This window comes from Argiope bruennichi, chromosome 2 (assembly GCF_947563725.1).
Source record: "Argiope bruennichi chromosome 2, qqArgBrue1.1, whole genome shotgun sequence".
Taxonomy (NCBI): Eukaryota; Metazoa; Arthropoda; class Arachnida; order Araneae; family Araneidae; genus Argiope; species Argiope bruennichi.
In genome coordinates, this window is record NC_079152.1 from 15,881,158 (window position 1) to 15,901,984 (window position 20,827).

At 25.8% G+C, this 20,827-nt stretch overlaps 1 protein-coding gene across 1 annotated transcript in view; it reads right to left on the bottom strand.

Moving 5' to 3' along the window:
- LOC129958975 (lachesin-like) overlaps positions 1-20,827 on the bottom strand; it is a 411,789-nt gene that overhangs the window by 118,151 nt on the left and 272,811 nt on the right. Inside the window, exon 5 of the mRNA XM_056071740.1 lies at positions 916-1,028. Within this exon, the coding sequence (XP_055927715.1) occupies positions 916-1,028 (113 nt within the window). The remainder of the gene's footprint in view (positions 1-915; positions 1,029-20,827) is intronic.

Consider the following 20,827-nt stretch of genomic DNA (forward strand, 5'->3'; position numbering starts at 1 on the left):
TTTAATTAATTTTCTTATTAACTAGCATGAAGCAGTAGTGTATAGAAGTGTTTTCTTATTCTACAGAATATAATGGGTAAACTCATATATATTAAGTTTTTAGAGCGATTTTAAAATATAAATGTATTGTATTTTATTGTACTCGTTTGATATTTCTTTATAGTTATAAATTATTCAAGTGCGAAAATTATGCAAAAAAAGTATGACTTAACAGAATTTAAACAATGAGATGTCTAACAATTTCAGGACTGTAGGAGTAGGGAAATTGCAGATATTAAAATGGGAATGTGATATTATTATTAAATTAATATTCTTAATAACTGAAAAGAAGTAATAGACAATAGAAGATTTTTTTAAAAAAATTTTATACCGAATTTTAATTTGAACCAGGAGTGACTTTCAGTTAAGTATTTTATTTATTTTATTTCGTACACTTGTTTTCTTACAAAAAAAGAAAAAAAAGATGAAAATGAGAACAGACTTTGAAAGCTTTTTCTCTGAACCAGTAGATGAGTGTAAAATTAGAGTTATTACAAATATTAGTTCAATTTCGATCGATAATTCATCCACCTGACAAAAAAAAATGAACAGTGACTGGAAGAATGTCTGGAATTCAGTTTTCAGCTAAGCATTTTATTTATTTCGTTTTGTTCTTTCTAAAAAAAAAAAAAAAAAAAAAAAAAAAGATAAAAACGAGGACATATTTTGAAAAATTTTTTTTATATATATATCATAAAGATATCTATATCAGCAGATGAATGACAAAGTGTGTGAACACTTACTCTAAATCGATACATTTTAGTAAATGATTTATGACAATAAAGATTTAGATAAAAACGAGGACAGAATTTGAAAGCTTTTTCTCATAAAGATATCTGAATCAGCAGATGACAGACAAAGTGTTTGAACACTTACTCTAAATCGACCCAGGTTGTCGACCACACATTCCAACCTCGCCTCCCTCCCCACTGCTTGGGTGATATTTCCGATTGCCTGCGCGAACTGAGGGCAAATTTCTTCTTCTGTTCCTGAAAACAGAGAAACAAAAGTGAAAATGGATATATAAAATAAACATAAAAATACCCTTTAATATATAAAATAAAGACAAAATATATCCAATCCTTTTAAAACCTATTTACATCGATATGTCTCTTTATATACTTCCAATAATATGAAATATCGTTTTTAGCAGAAATTTTTCTTTAAAATTGTTCTAGGATTGACTTCATAAATTTAGTGCACATATTTTTAGATTCATCATCGCTTAAAAATTTTCTTTAATAATGAATATCACATGTTCTTTAATTATTTTGCCATTTATCCGTAACGTTTCTTCAAAATATTCTGCAGCATTATTAGTGGAATTAAGGTTTGAAGATTTTCAGTCCAGTAAAGAAATTGATTTATTTCAACGTAAACATTTTGACAACCTTTGAAATGTGACAACGGTTCTTCATTTTGAAATGACTCGTCAAACGTTTATAACTTTTGAATAATCCAGCAGTGAAAAATATTTCTGATGAGTGTGATTAAGTGAACACTTTATACTATAAACAAGAACTTAGATTCGATTTTTTTTCATCCACATTTTCAGGTCAATGAAGCATTTTTTTTTTCAACATGAAGGTTTTGACAAACTTTAAAATGTAAAAACAAGTTCGTCATTTTGAAATGCCTCTTCAAAAGTTTACAAATATTAAACCATCTAACGTTGTAATATTTCTAGATTAGATTGATAGATTGATTGAATGAACCCTTTAAACAAGAACTAAGATTTCAAATCACTTTTGAAATAATATAACTTTCGATACCTCGTGTTCAAGAAGTTGTTTTACAGTTTGTTGGTTCAGATTTTATGGGTTCAAAGTTTCTTCGATGGCTTCAAAGTTTTTTTATTATTTTCTATAAATAAGTACTCTTTGAAAGCACTTTTCTCCCGTCGTCTATATAATGAGTATTTTTTGGCACATATTAATCATTTCATTTTTTCATATTTAAGCATTCATATTTACTTATATCATTGTGCCATCACATCACTTCCCAGAATCCTATGAAGCTACTGTTAATCACTTCGATCAAAATCACTATTTAATAAATAAATCACTATTTTGAGTCTGTGATTGCACTTGTTAGATAAATTTTGTTATATTCTATAAGATTGAACTATTTTTTTTAATTTTATTCTATGTTTACCATTTTTTTTGGGAGGCAATGATTTAAAGGTTTCCTAAGCCTCAAAAAGTTTTCCTACATTTGAATTATCTATAAATGCAAGAGAATTCTCTCTCTGTCATTGAAATGTATTTCCATAAAACATTTTTTTACACATTTCCTTTAAATAATATCAATTTTTAAACTTTTGTTTTCTAACACCTTCTCTGTCATTACTTAAATTCATGATTTGGACTGTCTATCTAAGTAGATGACCATTATTTTTTATATTTTAATTGCAATAGTGTACAGGTATTCTAATTAAGTAGTAAATGTGATTCATAGGTAAATTAAGCGCCAATCAATGCATTAATACATACATAAAACTAACATCTGCATTTCTAATACAGAGCTCACAGCTGGAACTTTTGTCATTCTTTCTGATTTAAATCAGACAAATCGTATTCCTATAGCCATCTTTTCAACAATCGCGGCAACTCAAAACAGTTAAAACAAGTTATCTGATTCGACAATTAAGTAAACTATCATACTATAATTCTGATAAAAAATGGCGATTTTCCGAATATGATCCCATTGGATGAAATTAAATTTAAAAAATACTGCAAAGTTAAAAGTAATTTGATTCTATTTAAATTTAGTAACATTTTAATTTATGTTTTTACAGTTCGAACGATGTATTAAGGGAATCTTATAGTTTTGCAATTGTTTATGAAAAGACAAATAAATGGTAAACGTTAATGCACAAAATAATGAATATTATGTATTCAAATTTTCTGTTTAGCTCATACAAAAAAGATTTTCTCATATTAAACTTAGGCAGCATCTGTATAGTAAGAAGATGCTCTAATTGAATAGAATAAATTAGCCAACTAGAAATGAAACTAAAGAATTCCTGAATTGTTGAAACAAAGCAAATTTTCGTTCTTCCAGAAATAAAATTCCATGCTCATATAAGTCTTCTTGCAAAATAATGCATATACATTGTGCACAAAAATAATAAAGGGTTTAGAACAGTTTCCACATTTTAAGTAAGAATAACACGTATTAACTTTAGACCATATATTAAAGATATTTTATTTCCGTAAAAAACCTCCATTTCGTTTCCTTTTAATGTAATCAATTTCTTCATTTAAAATATAACAAGAAAAAACGCCATTATTTCATGTAGAAATATGATTTAGGCGCGTTATTCAAAAGCAGTTGAGATGTTTTGGAAAGTGTAAATATGTAGGCTTCATGAAATATTTTCTTCTTCGTCATAAAATATTCAAGATAATTAGAGCATTTATGATTAAGAGAGTCTTCTGCCTTAATTTTTAGCACAGTTTTATGAATATCTAATCCTCGGATAATCACTAGGGAGATGTTTGTTTGAATTATATAAGCCAAACGCAGCAGAGCTTAAATATGAATTTAGAAGTATCTTCAAAAGAATTGAGTGTTACTAAGCTAGCTTTTACCTTCTGATTTATTTCAAAGAAATATTACTGAGAAAGATAAACTTCTGAGGATTTATCTTTCGCAATTAAAGGTAGTAAATAACTTATGACAGATATTTTAATAAATGTTTGAATGCTGCATTTTTTGGAATTTCCTACTCTAATCTTATTTTTTAACCGAAAAATATAACTCTGGGTCAACAAGTAGTTTCGTCATTTTAATTTCAAATTTTTAAATGACTTGCGCTTTTTTTTAGATAGATTCTGTACATTTTATACATGGCTGAAACTAAGCATGATTCGAGTGCATATTTCCATAAAAAATATGCATTAAATTTATCTAAAAAGATATTTTACAGCTGCTAGGAGCTCAATTGCTTTTCGGCAAGCGAATTTTCCTTTATTTCCCTTTCAATTGTTCAATAGTGAATCTCAAAACTTTGATTAAACAAAGCCTTATATAGAAATAAAGAAGATGCATACATAGAATTTCTTTAAAGCACACCATTTACAATAATGTATTCTTGATATACATTACTTAAAATTTCTGTGTTTAATTAGAGCATTAAAATAAAATAATTTGTATAAAATTATTGGTTCAATTATTTTTATAAGCTCCTGCATTCAATTATAACACTCTTTAAAAAGAAAATAGATAATGAACGAACTATATCACAATATAATTATAACATTAAGCCAGATATCAAAAAGAATTCTTATTATTTTTATATTCATTTGTTAGCAGCTTCCTTTGGCGACCAGTTGGCTCTCTGAGAATATTGATTGCGTTTCATTTCAGTTATATCACTTTTGCATAAATTCCTGTTGATTACTTCGTCAAAGAATTTTTTTCAAAAAATTCTGATATTTTACTAGTCTTGCATTCTGTGTTCATTGCTATTCTAAGTCAAACAATATAGCACCATTGTTCTATTGAAAACGCAGATGTCTGAATCCTCCATCTACTAATATTTGTTTTACTGTAACGGCTCTCTATATATTTCATGTAAACTACGCATATATTAAACAGAAAAAATTCTTCCTTAATTTTTATAAATTAAAGAAAATCACGAGATTAAACATTTAATAAAATAATTAAATGGTGTGAATTTAAATGTAGCGAATAAATCTTATGTTGAAAGTTAGGTAAAAAAAATAAAAATAAAATAAAAGCGCCTAAAATTCAGAAAAAAAAAACATTTCTCGCTAAACAAAGAAACAATTTTTCGTATTTAAAATTGATATGAAAATCAATTTACTCAATTATTGAAGTTATGGTGAAAAAAGAATAAAGAATATGCTTTGTGATTAATTGAATAAAATTTTAATGAGAGCATAAAATAAAATCCGATTTGCACATTATTATCATCCAAAGTCTAAAGTGTCATTCTTGGAAGCTGCTGTGTGCAAAGCAGTCACTGTATGCAGAGAGTTAAAACCCATACATTCATACACGCACATATCCATCTTTATAATAAGTAGGGAGAGAAAGGTTGACGTCAACTTTAATCAGAGATCATTTCATAGATTTTAAAATGATGTAAGAAAGGCTCTGTTCAATAATATTTTCGGGAGATAATGTGAAAAAATATTAAGATTCTGCTTAATTTTAATTAATTAAAATATCAAAAATCTCTATGAATCATATTTAGAAAATTTTCTTAAATATGATTCATAGGATCGTGGATCAGTAAAAAAATTTGAAGTTCGTAAGATATGAAAAGTATTATTGACTCAAAGTGCATCCTGAAATGCAATTCTTTATTCCATTCAGACATATATATATATATATATATATATATATATATATATATATATATATATATATATATATATATATATATATATATATATATATATATTTCTTTTATATATATATATATATATATATATTACTAACGGTTTAGTAATTAACTGTTCAGCCTCTATTAAAGTGCGTATTCTATATATTTAAACCATGTTTGTATTAACAGAATTATTGAATCAATAATATAGATATTTAAATACGTCATCCCCCCCCCTCCTTTTTTTTGCTTAATTTTTCTGGAAAATATCACGCTTCATATTTACGCCTTTTTAAGCAGATATATGCTGAAAACTATAATAGTGTTTGTTTGTAGCTAGGGTTAAATCAATATTTTAATTCAAGTTTTTATGAATATGACTACAAAACGATTATAAAAATTAATTTTACCCGTGCACGATGTAATGCGCTTTTGCAGGTTAAATTTTAATTTTATAATAAGCTAAATTTAAAAATAGCTTAAATAAGCTCAAATATTTATAAAAAGAAAATTAATGAAAAATTGGAAATAAATCAAAGCATATAAAGAATTTTTGTTTGCATATATGAAAACGTCTTTATCATTCTTTTAAATTAAACCAATATGAAGGAGAACAAGGTAAAAGCAAGTGACTGCAAAATCCATTATAAAGCATTTTCAATTTTCAGGACGAAAAATAACACTACTGAAATTTTTTATCCATGTTTGTTTTTGCCTGTTAAAAGGATAATATATTCAAGAATAGAATTTGCTTTAAATACGATGACAATTGATTCAATTCTAAATGAAATATTCACTAAAATTTCTAAAAAATCATTCAATAGATATGATTGCAAAACCTATATGATCAAAGGATATACGAAACTAAAATTTGGAAAAGAAAATGTCCTTTTGTGGTGACTGAATAGTTAACTAGTGAATAACTTAAAACATGCAAGCAAATATTTTATCTCATTGAAACAGAGGAATTAGTTTTAACTAAATTTAATTTTTCGAATACTCAGAACTGTTTTTCTGTAAAATCTAATAAATCAATAAGAATTTTAATAAAAAGAGGTAGTCAATTCTCAGAAAAGAGACTTGTTCTCAAAAAGAAAATTTTAAATATTCTTTAACATCTTTACCATTTAAAACATTCTTATTTTATTGCATTCTATTTATAAATAATTCTTGAATTTTTAAATTTGAAGTATTTAGTTCGAATTATAAAGATTTCTTGAATTTCTGGATTTCAAATATATTAAATGATTTTTAACACGATCATCTGGACAGAAAATTTGCTGAAAATAATAATATAAAATATTGTTCATTCAGTAGGGAAATTCCACAATAATATTCAAAATAACGATTCCACGTAGGTCAAAGTTACACAATACAACATACAAGTTTTCGTTTTTTTTTTTTTTTTCTTTCTTTTCAATTCTTATTTTAGTAATTCCGGTTTATTTTATAATATTTTTTCTCATATTTTTTGTATTTCCCTGTTAATAAAAAAATAAAACTGAAGCATTATTTATTCCAACAATAAAAAATATGAAGAGATTTAAAATTTCAGAGACCTTTTACAAACATTCCTTTAGAAAGCCACCCCGATGAGATGCTTCCTTTATTTTTATGGCTATATAAATATTATATTTCTTTATTTTTAATTTTGGGACATAATCTGCAGATTTACATTTTGTAATGATGATGATGTCGTGTACGCGTTACCCCCGAAAGGGGGTGCAGTAGCTTTTGAGGGTAAAGACCCCTGAGCACCCGAGGGCAGAAGTCTGACTTCTAGCTCAAATAAAGATAGCACACACGCATTCACTTGCACAACCCCTTTTTACAGGGAGGTACATTCACGCAGCTCACAGATAGAACACAGATGAAGAACAACCATGCCCGAACCTGGATTCCAACCCGGGACGTCCAGATCACGGGGTTGATGCGCTACCCCTATGCCAGGACGCCGGTTACATTTTGTAATAAAAACATATATAATGGAATAATATATTTGTTCAAACACAAACTGTCCTAAAAGTTTTTTTTTCTTTTCATTTAATTCCGCAGATCAATTTTATAAGGGTTTTTTATTTATTTATTCGTAGATGATGCATTTAGTTGTACGCCCTGCTTTTTTCTGGTCTGTTGATATTATTAAAATATTTGAAAAAGGGTATTTAAAAGGGTATTTGCACAGCAGTGCTGAGAGGTTATTAAAATAAACGAAGATCGACTGGGGAAAAATATTTGCAACAAGAAATAAACTCTTAAAAAGATTTTGCTTTGATCTCTGCGCCAAGACAAGAGCATAGAATTTAAATATCAGTAATTGCACTTAATGTTTATCACAAATGCTATATTATGCTATATCAATAATAAAAATTTTTTTAATCAATTATATAGAATATAAAATATTTGCTTAACAATTAATCTCATTCAAAGCAAATTAAAATATCAGTTTATTAAAAATTGTATTCTATTGTTTCATTTATATTATTCTATTTTTCTTTCTACAGAGTTTAAGTTTCTTTGCAGTCAATAGACCGGCTTTTTAATACATCTTTAGATAGTAAAACATTAGCAATAATCAAATAAAAAGTATATAAAGCTATACTTTACTTGGTCCATTAATTATTTTTTGAATCCAATTTCACTTTCTTGCAATTTATTTGTTGAGGCAGATGAGAATGTTCTCATTTTCATTGGTTTTGAGATTGATAAATTGTTATATGATTTTTGCAAAATGTATGATTTATTCTGGAAGAATTGTAATATTTTCTTATTATCTTCGTGAAATTCCCTATGTGTTTATATGTTTTTAAACTGCAATTCTAAATTTCTTTGCAATATTTTTGAAGTTTTAAAGGTCTTATTGATCAAGAACTATTTGAACACTCTGCAAAAGCACTTCTTTTGAATATCATCATCGTATTTTCATTCCTGACAAACAATATCATAATACATATATGCTTTTTCGTAACTTATTCAGAATTCCTGTAACAATATGTTTTTAAACATCACATTGATTAAAGCAGTGTTGTTTTATTAACTTTGCACTTACTCTATTTATCCTCATTTATGTACATAATCCTCCCTAATAAAGTCAGATCTCATGCTATAGTTTCATTAAAAATGCGGATATTATGTTTTCCTTGCATGTTGTCTTTCCACTTTCACATTCTAACTTTCTGTGCGAACTGCACAAATAGTAAATTATTGTACCGAGTCTGTCTTCCTTAGATTTTTAAAAAAAGAAAAAAAAAAAAAAGAAGGAAACGATGGAATTAAGCTTTTAATGAAACATGAAATCGACTTCCTTTTTTTTTTCATGGTAATATGAAATTTAGTTTTGGAAGTTATATAAAAAAATATCTTTTTTAAAATTATTGAAATTTAGAAAAAAAATCGTATGTTAATCAGCGTATTTAAAAACCTAATATTTATTTTAATTTTTAAACAGTTATAAAATATTTCGTTGCGACAATATTTTGAAAAATTTTGAAAATTTGCTGAAATCTAAATAATTATTAATTAAAATTATCAATGAATTAAAAAAAATATTTCGCACTGATATCAATTTTTTTTAAAAAAGTTAATTATAATTTTGAACTCTAAGTCCAATGATCTGGTCTTATATGAAAATGTAATAAATACATTCATTTTGTAAATATTTAAAACAATTTGTGATATTTGTAAAAAAAAACTTTTTATGTTATTAGTATCGATTATAATTAATATAAGTTCTGATATATTAAATAATGTCGATAAGCATTTTAAAATTTTAAGCTGAAGCAAATAGTTAATATGATGACTCAATAGCCAATCAATGAAAATTTTAAGAACATATGCAAGATTAGAAGATCTTGATTAAAGTATCGAATTTTTAAGTTTTAAAATACTTTCTTAATATCAGGCAAAAATTAATGAAATCAATAATAGATTTTACTTATATTTTCACCAGAATATGGATATTGTGCCGTGCTAACACGAAAATAGCCAGGAAATTAAGATTTTTACTATGTTCCGCATTATTTTCCTTATTAAATACAAAAACCCATAACCATGATCCATCTTTGGCGCTGATAAGAAATCCCATATCAAATCCTATATCCAGAATAGCATCAGAGATATTTGCCCTAGATATAGGGATTAGACATAAGAATCCAGTGCTCTTGACTTTTCGATTTCTTGGCAATGCTCAGAGGAAATATTTCTTCCTGAGCCATCAGAGTGAGGTAGTGAGTACCCACTCCCTCAGCTGCTCAGAGCGACGGCAAATTCCTTATTACCGGATCTATTCTCCGAGAGAGAGTTAGGTCGTGAGAGCAATGTAAGTCCATCTTAATGCAGCTGAAAGAGCGCAAAGGAGTGCATTTATTTCTTTGTATTAGCTGGATGAATATTTCAATCAGAGAATTTATAGATAAAAGAGAATGAATAAGATCATAAATCTCCGTAATTGTTATAACGTAAATGGAAAAAAAATAGTAATAGAAAGAAATGCAATGGGAAAATATCTTCAAGTTTAATATTTGAGACTTCTAGAATGAAGGATTGCAAATAAATATTTTCCGATAAATTTTATTAGTATTTGCTAAATGAATAATTCAAACAGAGAATTCATAGATAAAAGACAATAAATACAATTATAATTTCCGTAATTAATCATTTGATATATCATAAATGGAAGAATTAGTAAAAGAAAAAAAAATACAATAGACAATATCTTCCGAGTTTAACTTTTCACTCCTAATTTGAGGCTACTAGGATCATGATTTACAAATAAATTTTGTTCGAGAATTTTCTTTGTATTAACTCGCTGAATACTTCATTTAGAGAATTGATAGATAAAAAAGAATAAATAATATTTTAAATATCCGTAATAAATGGATTATCCTATTATTACTATCCGTAATAAATAATAAAAGAAAATATAATAAAAAAATATCGTCCTGTTTTAACTTTCTATTCCTGATTTGAGGATTAAATGATAAAGGAATGTAAATAAATGTTTTCCAAGATAATTTCTTGGTATTTCCTAGAAGAACAATTAAATGTTTTGTATTAGCTGGGGGAATAATTCAAAAAGAGAATTCATGGATAAAAGAGAATAAATAAGATTATTAATCTAGATAATTGCTATAACATAAATAGAAGAAATATCAGAAAAAAGAAACACAACAATAAATATCGTGATGTTTTAATATTCCACTCCTAAGTTGGACCTTCTAGGATCAGAGATTTTAAAGAATATTTTAAGAAAAAATATCTTTGTATTAGCTTGATGAATTTTTCTATTAGAGAATTTATAGATAAAAGAGAATGAATACGATTATAAATATCCGTGATTGTTATAACATAAATTTAAGAAATAGAAAAAAAAATACAATGGATAAAAATGTTCTATTTTAACTTTCCACTCTTAATTTAAGGATTCTCAGATTAAGGATTATAAATAAATGTTTCCAAAGAAAACTTCTGTGTATTTACTGGACGAATAATTCAAACTGAGAATTCATAAAAAAAGGGACTACGTGAAATTATAAATTGCTATAAAATAAATAGAAAAAAATATAATGGGAAAATATCGTCCTGTTTTAACTTTCCACTCCCAATTTATAGCTTCCAGGATCAAGGATTATAAATAAATTTTTTCCTAGAAAGATTTTTTGTAATCTGAATGAATAATTCAAACATAGAAAAAAAGAATGAATACATTTGTAAATATGTGTAATCTTAATAACGTAAGAGGAATAGATAATAGAAAAAATACAGCATATAATATCGTACTATTTTAATTTTCCACTCATTATTTAATGTTTCTAGGATCAAGGATTAAAACTAAATGTTTAGCGAGAAAATTTCTTTGTAATTGCTGATTCAATTTTTCTATAGCAAAATTCTTTGATAAAAGAGAATAAATAAGATTATAAAGATCCATAACCGTTCCATCATAAATAAAAAAATAGTAGAAGAAAGAAATATGATAGAAAACATCATTTTGTTTTAACTTTTCACTCCTATTGTGAGACTTCTAGGATCAAGGATTAAAATTAAATGCTTTCAGAGGAAATAAAATATCAGAGTTTCTGAATTAATTTATAATATCTCAATTTTAAGACACATTTTCAATACTTCTTAAACAGTGTAAATTTGTAATTGGCATATTATAGATACTAAAATGAATGCTAAATTGTATTAATCTGCCTTTAAACGTAGTAACACTGCTCTTCGCTAGAGATTTAAAATAACATTAATCATCATCTTGTCGGCATATAGTGCTCATTATTAGTGTAGGATTATTATTTTATTAATTATTTGCAATCAATCACTGCAGATCAGAGTTTTCTAATGCAACTTTCCAATTTATTGGAGTCTATATATAAATATTAATAATATCGAAATGGATTTTATAGTTATTAATGAAGTACTGATGCAATGTTAAATGAATGTTTTTTTTAAACTAGTGGGAGGACAATTCAAATCTGATATAACAGATAATAAAATAAAAATTATGATTGAAAAGATTGAATTTCCATATCAGAAACGACAATTCTAACCTTTTATGAATGTTCCATTATAGTAATGTCACTAACCTTAGCCTCACTATCACATTGAATTCTAAATTCAAAATTTTCTGTGTCGTATATGCTCTGCCCATCACTTTGGTTTTCTAGTTCTGAGATGGAATTAAATTTTATAAGTGAATTATTGTAAATAGTTTGCCTTTATTTTTTCTTTAATCAACCTAAAACAAACTTTTCAAGATATTGTTTAATGCAGTCTAGCTTAGTCTGCCCTACTCGCCTTTCGAATAGTTGGGATTAGGATAAAGGTATTTAATTTGAGTACATTCAATTATGAAAAGAGACATTATTAGCTATGATATTTCATAGCCAAAAATCCATTATAACTCAAGCATTGCAATTACTAAAAATAATTTATTAAAAGTTTTACTCATGCAAAATCAAGGGGAAATAAAATTATCATTTGCTTCTTTTTCCATTTCATATGCAAGAAAGCATATTTACGAATAATTGTTTTTATTGCAAATGAAAATCTAACAACTGTAATATAAAATGATAAATTTGAGAATTCTAAAGAATGATAAATTATAATCTCTCTTCTTTCCATTCATTTAAAGCCGCAGTTTAGCCAAGGTTGGCTCTTGCGCCCCTAAAACTCACAACCAATCAACCAATCCATTCGCTTAAATTGAAAAAGTAATATAACTATATAAAAATATATAGTTATATTACTTAATATATTAAAAGAAAGAGGGAAACATATAGCAAATTAAATTATATAAAAAATGTTACTTGAAGAAAGATCCAGGAATCCCCTTATATAAATTTCTTTTATTCTATTGAAATGTTCTTCATAAATAACAATAATTGTCGAAAATGTACCTTTATTTGAAGAAGAATGTATATGAAGTATTTGATGTACCAAGAAAAATATTTCCTATTTTATGAAATTTAGCAAATCTAAATTAACTCCTTCAAATAAATATTTCATATAATTTATGATATTATATTAATTCTAAAACAACACGTGAATAAATCTAAATAACACTCAACAAAGGAGGATAAAGTAATTGTTTAAGAATTCTCTTGATTACTGATTCTCTTCATAAATAACAATAATTCTCGAAAATTTATCATTATTTGAAGAAGAATGTACTTTAAATATTTGATACATCAAACAAAAATATATCTTATTTTATGGAATTCAGTAGTTTTGAATAAATCCACTCATATAAATATTTCAAATAGTTTTAGATGCAATATCTATTCTGAAACAACACATAAATAAATTTAAATAACATGCATCAACTTAGTGCAAAGAATTGTTTAAGAATTCTCTTGATTAGTGATTATCTTCCTAAACAACAATAATTGCTTAAAATGTATCATTATTTGAAGAAGAATGCACTTGAAGTATTTAATACACCAAACAAAACTATTACCTATTTTATGGAATTTTGAATAAGCTCATTCATATAAATATTTTATTTAATTTAAGATACAATATTTATTCTAAAACAACACCTAAATAAATCTTAATAACACAAAGAGATAAAAGAATTGTTTAAGCATTCTCTTGATTGCCGACATCACTTCCGCAGCCGAATCGTAAAGAGCACTCCAAATGCCTCCTAACCAAAAGATCATGTGAAAACCTCCCCAATATTTACCACAAAGCCAATGCACATTGGCGAAAATATTCGATGCGTGAATCTCATCTCATATTTATGATTCACAAAATATTCACAGACGGTCCTTTGTGGGAAGATGTGAATACATTCTGGAGAGGCGTATCGATTGGTCAGACGAAACACGTTTTAGAAGGTGGTATTTCCGCATTGAGGATCACTCTTCGCAACTTGAAAACTCTCGTAAACTTGGGAAATTACTTTCAAGAGAACGAATAGGCTTAATTAAAGCTTCTAATGATGTAGAAGTGGTTATTTCCAACTTTAAGAGGTTATTCATTAATTATTCGAGTTGTCTCCTCTTTGAGATGATGATAATATATTAGCTACAAAGAGGCGAATCTAGTTCTTAGTTTCGTATGGTTTCTGATTTTAGAAATAATATAAAATTTTCTCCTAATTATTACATTCAGGAATGCAATTCCTAAATAATACTAATTAAAGTATGTTACTAATTAATGCAGTTTTACTGCAACTTAATACGAATGAATTAATCGAGGCAATTTTTAGATTTAATATACGTATGCTAACTCGTGTTTTCTTTGAATAGTGATTCTGAAAAACCTTCTTTTGAAAATTATTTTTATTAAAATTCCAATTTTATGAACATAATGCATCACATTTAGAAAATGTTTCATTTATATATAACAATTCTCTAACTTTTACATTCAAAGAAATACTTTATAATCTCGTAATTAATATCAATTCATGTTTTTATACTATACATCCAACGCCAATTTAATTTGCAATGCTAAGTGTATCTTGTGCTTTTAAGCTTCTAGTTTTGGCTCCCAGCAAAGCATAAAGTTGTTAAATAAAATATAACATCTTATATATATATTATTTAACATCAACATAGAGCACACAGGAGCGTGTAGCGGATTGTTATGAGCGAGGATAGAACCTGGGACCTTGTGGTTCGGAGACGAGTAACAAGACCACAAGACAAAAGCAATTGCTCGTGTTTCGTAGATGTTATCTGGCTTATAAGCTTTTCTCCACAAGCGAAATGAGGAAAAGCAAATGAAAAATTTCTCCCTGTGATAATAGACTGTGAGTTTCTGATAGGGACTTCTCTACACGTGTCAAACCAGGTAAGGGAATTATAGGGATCTTTTCAAAGAAGGTGCTAGGATTGACATTTTTTTTTTTTTTTTAATCTTTTTACTCTGAGTGTGGGAACTTGTCGATAGCAGCAATTTTACAGAGCTTCTGTTGCATTAATTAAATAAAAACATGGAATTGGATCTGGAAATAAGAGAACAGTTTAGAAGTTAATATAGGCTAAATTAAGCTAAAAATTAGGAAATTAATTAAGTTTAAATTCGATTTATATATATATATATAATACTCTCAAAAATTGTTTTAATTTTTAGCTATTTTATAATTAATTCTAAAAATATTAAAACATTTGCCTCCAAGGAAACAAATAAATTACCATACATAACTTTAAAACATTAAAAACTGAATGAAAATTTTGATTTCCATAATCCATCTTAACAAATTTGAACCATTTCAAATTATCTAAACATGTTTAAAAATTAGTTTCTCCTACAACAGCAACACTTTTTCTTTGTATTAATAGAGTATTTATATTTTTTTGGCTTAAACAAATTGTTAAATTTAATTTTTTTTTGAATAATTGTTCTCCTCTTATCTTTACATTCTGATAAAATTAGAAACATTTTATCTGAAAAAATCGACATTTCGGACACTTAACGAAATATAAATGAATGTTTTGCGGTTCTTTAAATTTAAATCCTAATTTTATGTGTAAATGGTGCTTCACTTGATATATATTACACTTCTTTTTAATAAACTTATAAAGGCGATTTATTTCTTTATTCTTGATGATTTCAGATTTTTTCTTAATGACAAATAACAAAGAAACAAAATACATTGTAAAAATACAATAAAAAAAAATAGAAAGAAATCAGAAATTCTGTCTGACATGCTTCTGAAACACAAAGCCTTTAATTAAATTTCTAAGAAAAAAAGAAAATCTAAAACCAAGTTGCAAGAAGGCAAGCGTTTGTTCTTTTGAAAAGCTCTTGTTACCAGAATTATTAGCACGAAATGAGATTTCATTCTTTACCATTTTTTTGACATGGAAATCTGGATTTGATCCAAATTTTGGATCTCTTTTCAGACTCTGATTGGAACTTATACTGAATTATAATGACAAAGAGGTTAAATCAGAGAAAAAAATCTTGTAGACAAAAGTGAATAATTTGCAAAAAAATGAGGATGAAAAAAATTTTACTTATAGTATCTACCTTTAAGATAAAATAAAGAAATTTACAAATTTGGAGAAAGGACTCCAATTCATTAAAAAATGCAGCTATCATGGATTGATACGAAGTTTATAAAATTAACAAAAGTTATTTAAAAAGAAATATTTAGATTGTTTTTTCAGTAATTTCATAAAAATGTGCTGCAAATATTTCCTGCACATTAAATTAAAAAATCAAAATGTGCATATAGGAGAGAAAAAATAATATTTATATCAGAAATCCTTAATACACAAATTAAATATTTATCAATTACTTACAACTTGTTTAGATAAAACATGTTAGTTTTAAGATATAAAATTAATATTTTAATATTAACTAAGAATTTTTTTAAATTTAAAAAAAAGTTAAAATTGGAAAGGATATTTAAGAAGAAAATTATTCAAATAATACCTGCCAATTATTGAATTCAGTAATTAAATTGAATTTGTTTATAAATGAAATAATTAACAAAAATTCATGGATCAGAAAAAAAATGTGTTTTAAACTTGATGATTAGCATTCATAGAAAATGAAAGAACACTGGAAAAACCTCATAAAATTAAATATATGCTATGAATCTTTAAAAAAAATGGAAGCTTTGATTTATATCTGAAGCTTCAAGATATTTTCTGGACAGAAACGGAAAAGGTAATTGAAATGAAGAGGTAAAAGTATTATTTCCCTCGAGGATATAATTCGATTTTTTGTTCCAGCCTCGTTGTCTTAAATGGAAACTGAAGTTTTCTAATTTTGCGAAACTTGTCTGTAATTGTCATTGAAGCATCGGATAAAATCTTTAATCTTTAATTAAAAGTTTCTTTGTTTCATCTTTCAACTGCTTCGAAGATAAAAATGTGTACTTTATTTCTAAAGAAAGGAAATCTCTTTTTTTTAAAATGTAGTACCATGTCCAAAAACAGTTATATTTTTAAATAAGTTACATACTTTCTTAATTTAGTTTTAAGTGAGATTTCTACAAGAACTTAAGTGTTTGCATAAAAAAAATGCGAATGAATATATCATTCATTTTTATCAAGACATTGCATGGTATTATTAAATAAAAATAATTTTACTTTCAATTATTAAAAGTCATATTTTAACAAAAAATAACTTTAATTAACTTTTGTAACTTTCCATACATCATATATTGTTATGGTTCCTGCTTTTTTTGCTAATTCGGAATAAATGCGGCGTAAATTGATAAAAATTTAAGATGAATTAGTTCTATAAATGGCCTTAAAATGACGTTTCTTTAGAAATGCATAAAATATTCTAAAATCATATTTTTATCGTCTGCATGTACAAAGCAAAATATAAGATATCCTCCTAAAAGTAAAGAAATATAATTCTTTTAAATGTATACTCTTTTTCTCTCCAAAATATTTGTAAACTTTTCAATATATTGCATTATATTTTGAAGCATACATTTCAAAACTTTTGAATATATTGCATAATATTTTGAAGCATACATTCCAAAAATTTTGAATATATTGCATACATTCCATCTAATTATTTGATTTCGAATGATTTATAAGTTTCAAAGACAATAAGAATCAGTTAACGTTCCTATATTTCAAGACTATTCTCTGTTTTAGGAAATATGTTTCCTGTTTTCCAGTGTTTTTCTTCTTCTTCTAATAGTTTTCAGTTTTGTATCACGAATATGTGTTGTTTGCAATGGTTAAATTTTCGAATGAAAATACTCAGATTAGAAAGAATGTTTCTAATTCCAACATTAAAAAAATGCCTTCAAGTCTATTATTTAACAAATATCTACTATTCGATTTTTGCGAGAGAAGACTTCTACTATGAATAAAAGTATCAAAATTTTTGGTCTCAAAATTGACAAATTAATTCACATAAAATATTAAAATTTCCCTTTATTTCTTTCAATTTGTGAAGTAACAAAATAGTGATTTAGTAATTGTTAACAATGGATATATGATATTTAAGAAAAAATGAAATGAAATTTAAATTGAATCCGCCAAAAAACTACTCGATATTCCTTTAGATTCATTGCCTATAACTTTTTTTTTTATATAATTCGATAATACGATTTTTTAAAGGGATTATTATGAAATAAATCATTTGGCTATCAGATAATATTTATCAAATCCATTTGCCATAGCTATAAATATTATCTTTATGAGATAATAATTTTAAAAAGTCAAATATATGGAAAATATGGTAAAGAAGTAAATATATTAATATATTTTCATATGACTGAAAACATTCATTATCCATTTATAAATTATAATTGGCAAAAATACCAATTAAGATTTATAAATATTATACAGTACAATTAATTTACTAAGGATAGGACAAAACTATATTTCTAATAGTTTGAAATAAGTTTTAAATAGGGTTTAAATGAATAATAATAAAATTATAAATAAGTTAATAATAATGAATTTTAAATAATGTATTCTACTATTTTTAATTTTAAATGATAGCAATCATTTCATTTTCAATAACACTCCATTGTACAGTAAGTTCAAAATGTAATATTTTGGAATGTATATATTTTTATGTATTATTAAGATAAGTTTATTTTATTCTCTGAGAAAATTATTTTTAAAATATTAAATTTTATACACAAATGCAGCTACTAATCATAAGATAAACACGGTTTCTATAAATTTCTCGCATTTAATTAACTCGGTTTCATTTCTAAATTTATATTATTATTCACATTTCACTCATATGTGTAAATATACGATCATAAATATCACGAATATATAAATGCATCACTTTTCGTCTTAATATGGCGTAACAATTCATTAAATCTATTGGAAATTATGAAAAATATCAAATATTCTGAAAGTGAAATAGCTAAACAAACTAATGAAAACTAAATGAAACTAAAAATATGAAACTAATTCCCGCTATAAATTTTTAATTGAATCTCAGATGCTATAAAAATAATTATTAATTAAAATATTTATCAGTAGCCTGTTTTAAAAACCAATGCCTTCATTCTTAAATAAAATTATTCAGAATAGTTAAAAAAAATTTCTTAAAGTGTTTCAAATTAAACGTTCAAGATAATGCATCGAATTTTATTTTCCTTAACTGATTAAATTTTAAATTAATTCTTGGTAAGTTATATGTAATGTATTTTAAATAATGCAATATACTGAAAGTAAGATTATATTTAATTTTATCAAGGAATGAGATTTAATTGTTTTTTTATTTAAATATCATTAACTTTCAGAATTTCAATTCTGTAATTATTCGTAAATATATTTCCTGGAATACCATGTATTGACTTCTTTTTCTTTTATTAATTTCATTATTGTATTATAAATCTGGCTAAATTATATACGTATCTCATTTCTAATATAATTACTTTGATGATACTTACGCTGAGTGTATTTTCTAATATAATGTATTTAGCTTGGCAAAAAACGGTAAGCATTTTCATTTCAATACATTCACGTGTTTGTAATAATCTTAAATTTGTTTCAATAATACACTATACAAGATCTTAGTTTTATTTTCTTTTAGTTTTACTGATATTTCTCTCATAGGTATATAAAAGTAAATTTAGGTTTTTTTTTTTTAATTTAAAATGAAAATAAAACCGATTACTGTCTTTATCAACTATCTAACTTATTATTGATCCCTTATATTAATATTTAATTATAAATTAGTATTCACCCTCCATTAAGAATATGTTAATGTTGAAACATAATTTTTTAATCTTAATATCACCAGTGCCAACTGCTCTGTCCAGGAATCGTCTAACATTATCCGAAAAGATCCTGGCATGATTTCACTACACGCTTGCTTATTTGGCGCCAATGAAGAGAGAAAAAATTCTTGTTTTGGCATGATTTAATTTGTATGCTTTTAGTTATTGTTTCCAGTCTAAGCCAACAAACGGGACATTTTGAATTGAAAAGTTAGAAGAGTTATGCAGCAAAACTTTTTCCTTTTTCTGCTGTCTTCGGATGCCTATAAGAAAATGCACTTTTATTAAAGAAATTTTTCTTATAACTAAAATTTGGGGAATTTGAAATCTAAATGAAAATAAGTCGAAGAATAAAAGAAGATATGGAAATACAAGAGTAGAGTATTATTTTTAGTAGTTCTATCAGTTCCTCTCAGATAAATCCGACAATTAAATGTTGGAATAATTTGAAGTATCAGATATTTGAAATCATTAGTCATATGATATATTTTCTTTTTGAGAAAACAATGAAATGAGTTCTTTTTTAAGTTTTGAAATCTGTAATTTCTGATTTGATATCAAAACCTGAAGAAGTAATCAGGATTCATTTCTGATTTCTGGTATAGTTTTTTTCGAAATATATACTAATCTGAATTTTTAACAAAGATAATGCATATTTATTGCTAAAATAAATCAGTTTTATATCTCTTCATCTGCACTTCATTTATGCAGCTTTAACCACGACTTCGACCAACTCGGAATTAAATGTAAACTTGCAACTTACTTTCCTTTATCCAAGTTTTCTGATTGGGGTATGTGTGAATATTTTACAACAATTGGTTGTGAATGCTTTTTCATAAAAGTATTTTAGATTAATGAGTTTCATATATATATATATATATATATATATTGATATCTGACTTCTCATTTTAAGTTAAATATTCCTTGATTTTGGTTTATGTAATATGGCAATTTCAATTTAAAATTTCTGTTTTTACATAATTGATGTGCATTACATAATAATTATGGTTTTATTCTATTTACACAATCGTTTTTCAGATATTACAAGAAAATGAATTTCTGAATATCTGATTTAACTGCTTTTTTTTATGGCACTGGATTCTGTTTTCAACTGTATTTTGTGAAACACATTTTTTCAGGATATATTTACTGTTATTTAAAAGTAAAACTCATGATGTGTATTTATCATGCTAATTTTAGTTCAGTCTATGCATGCCTTTCTGCAACTTCATCTAACTTTATTCGAAAATTTTTCTAATTCT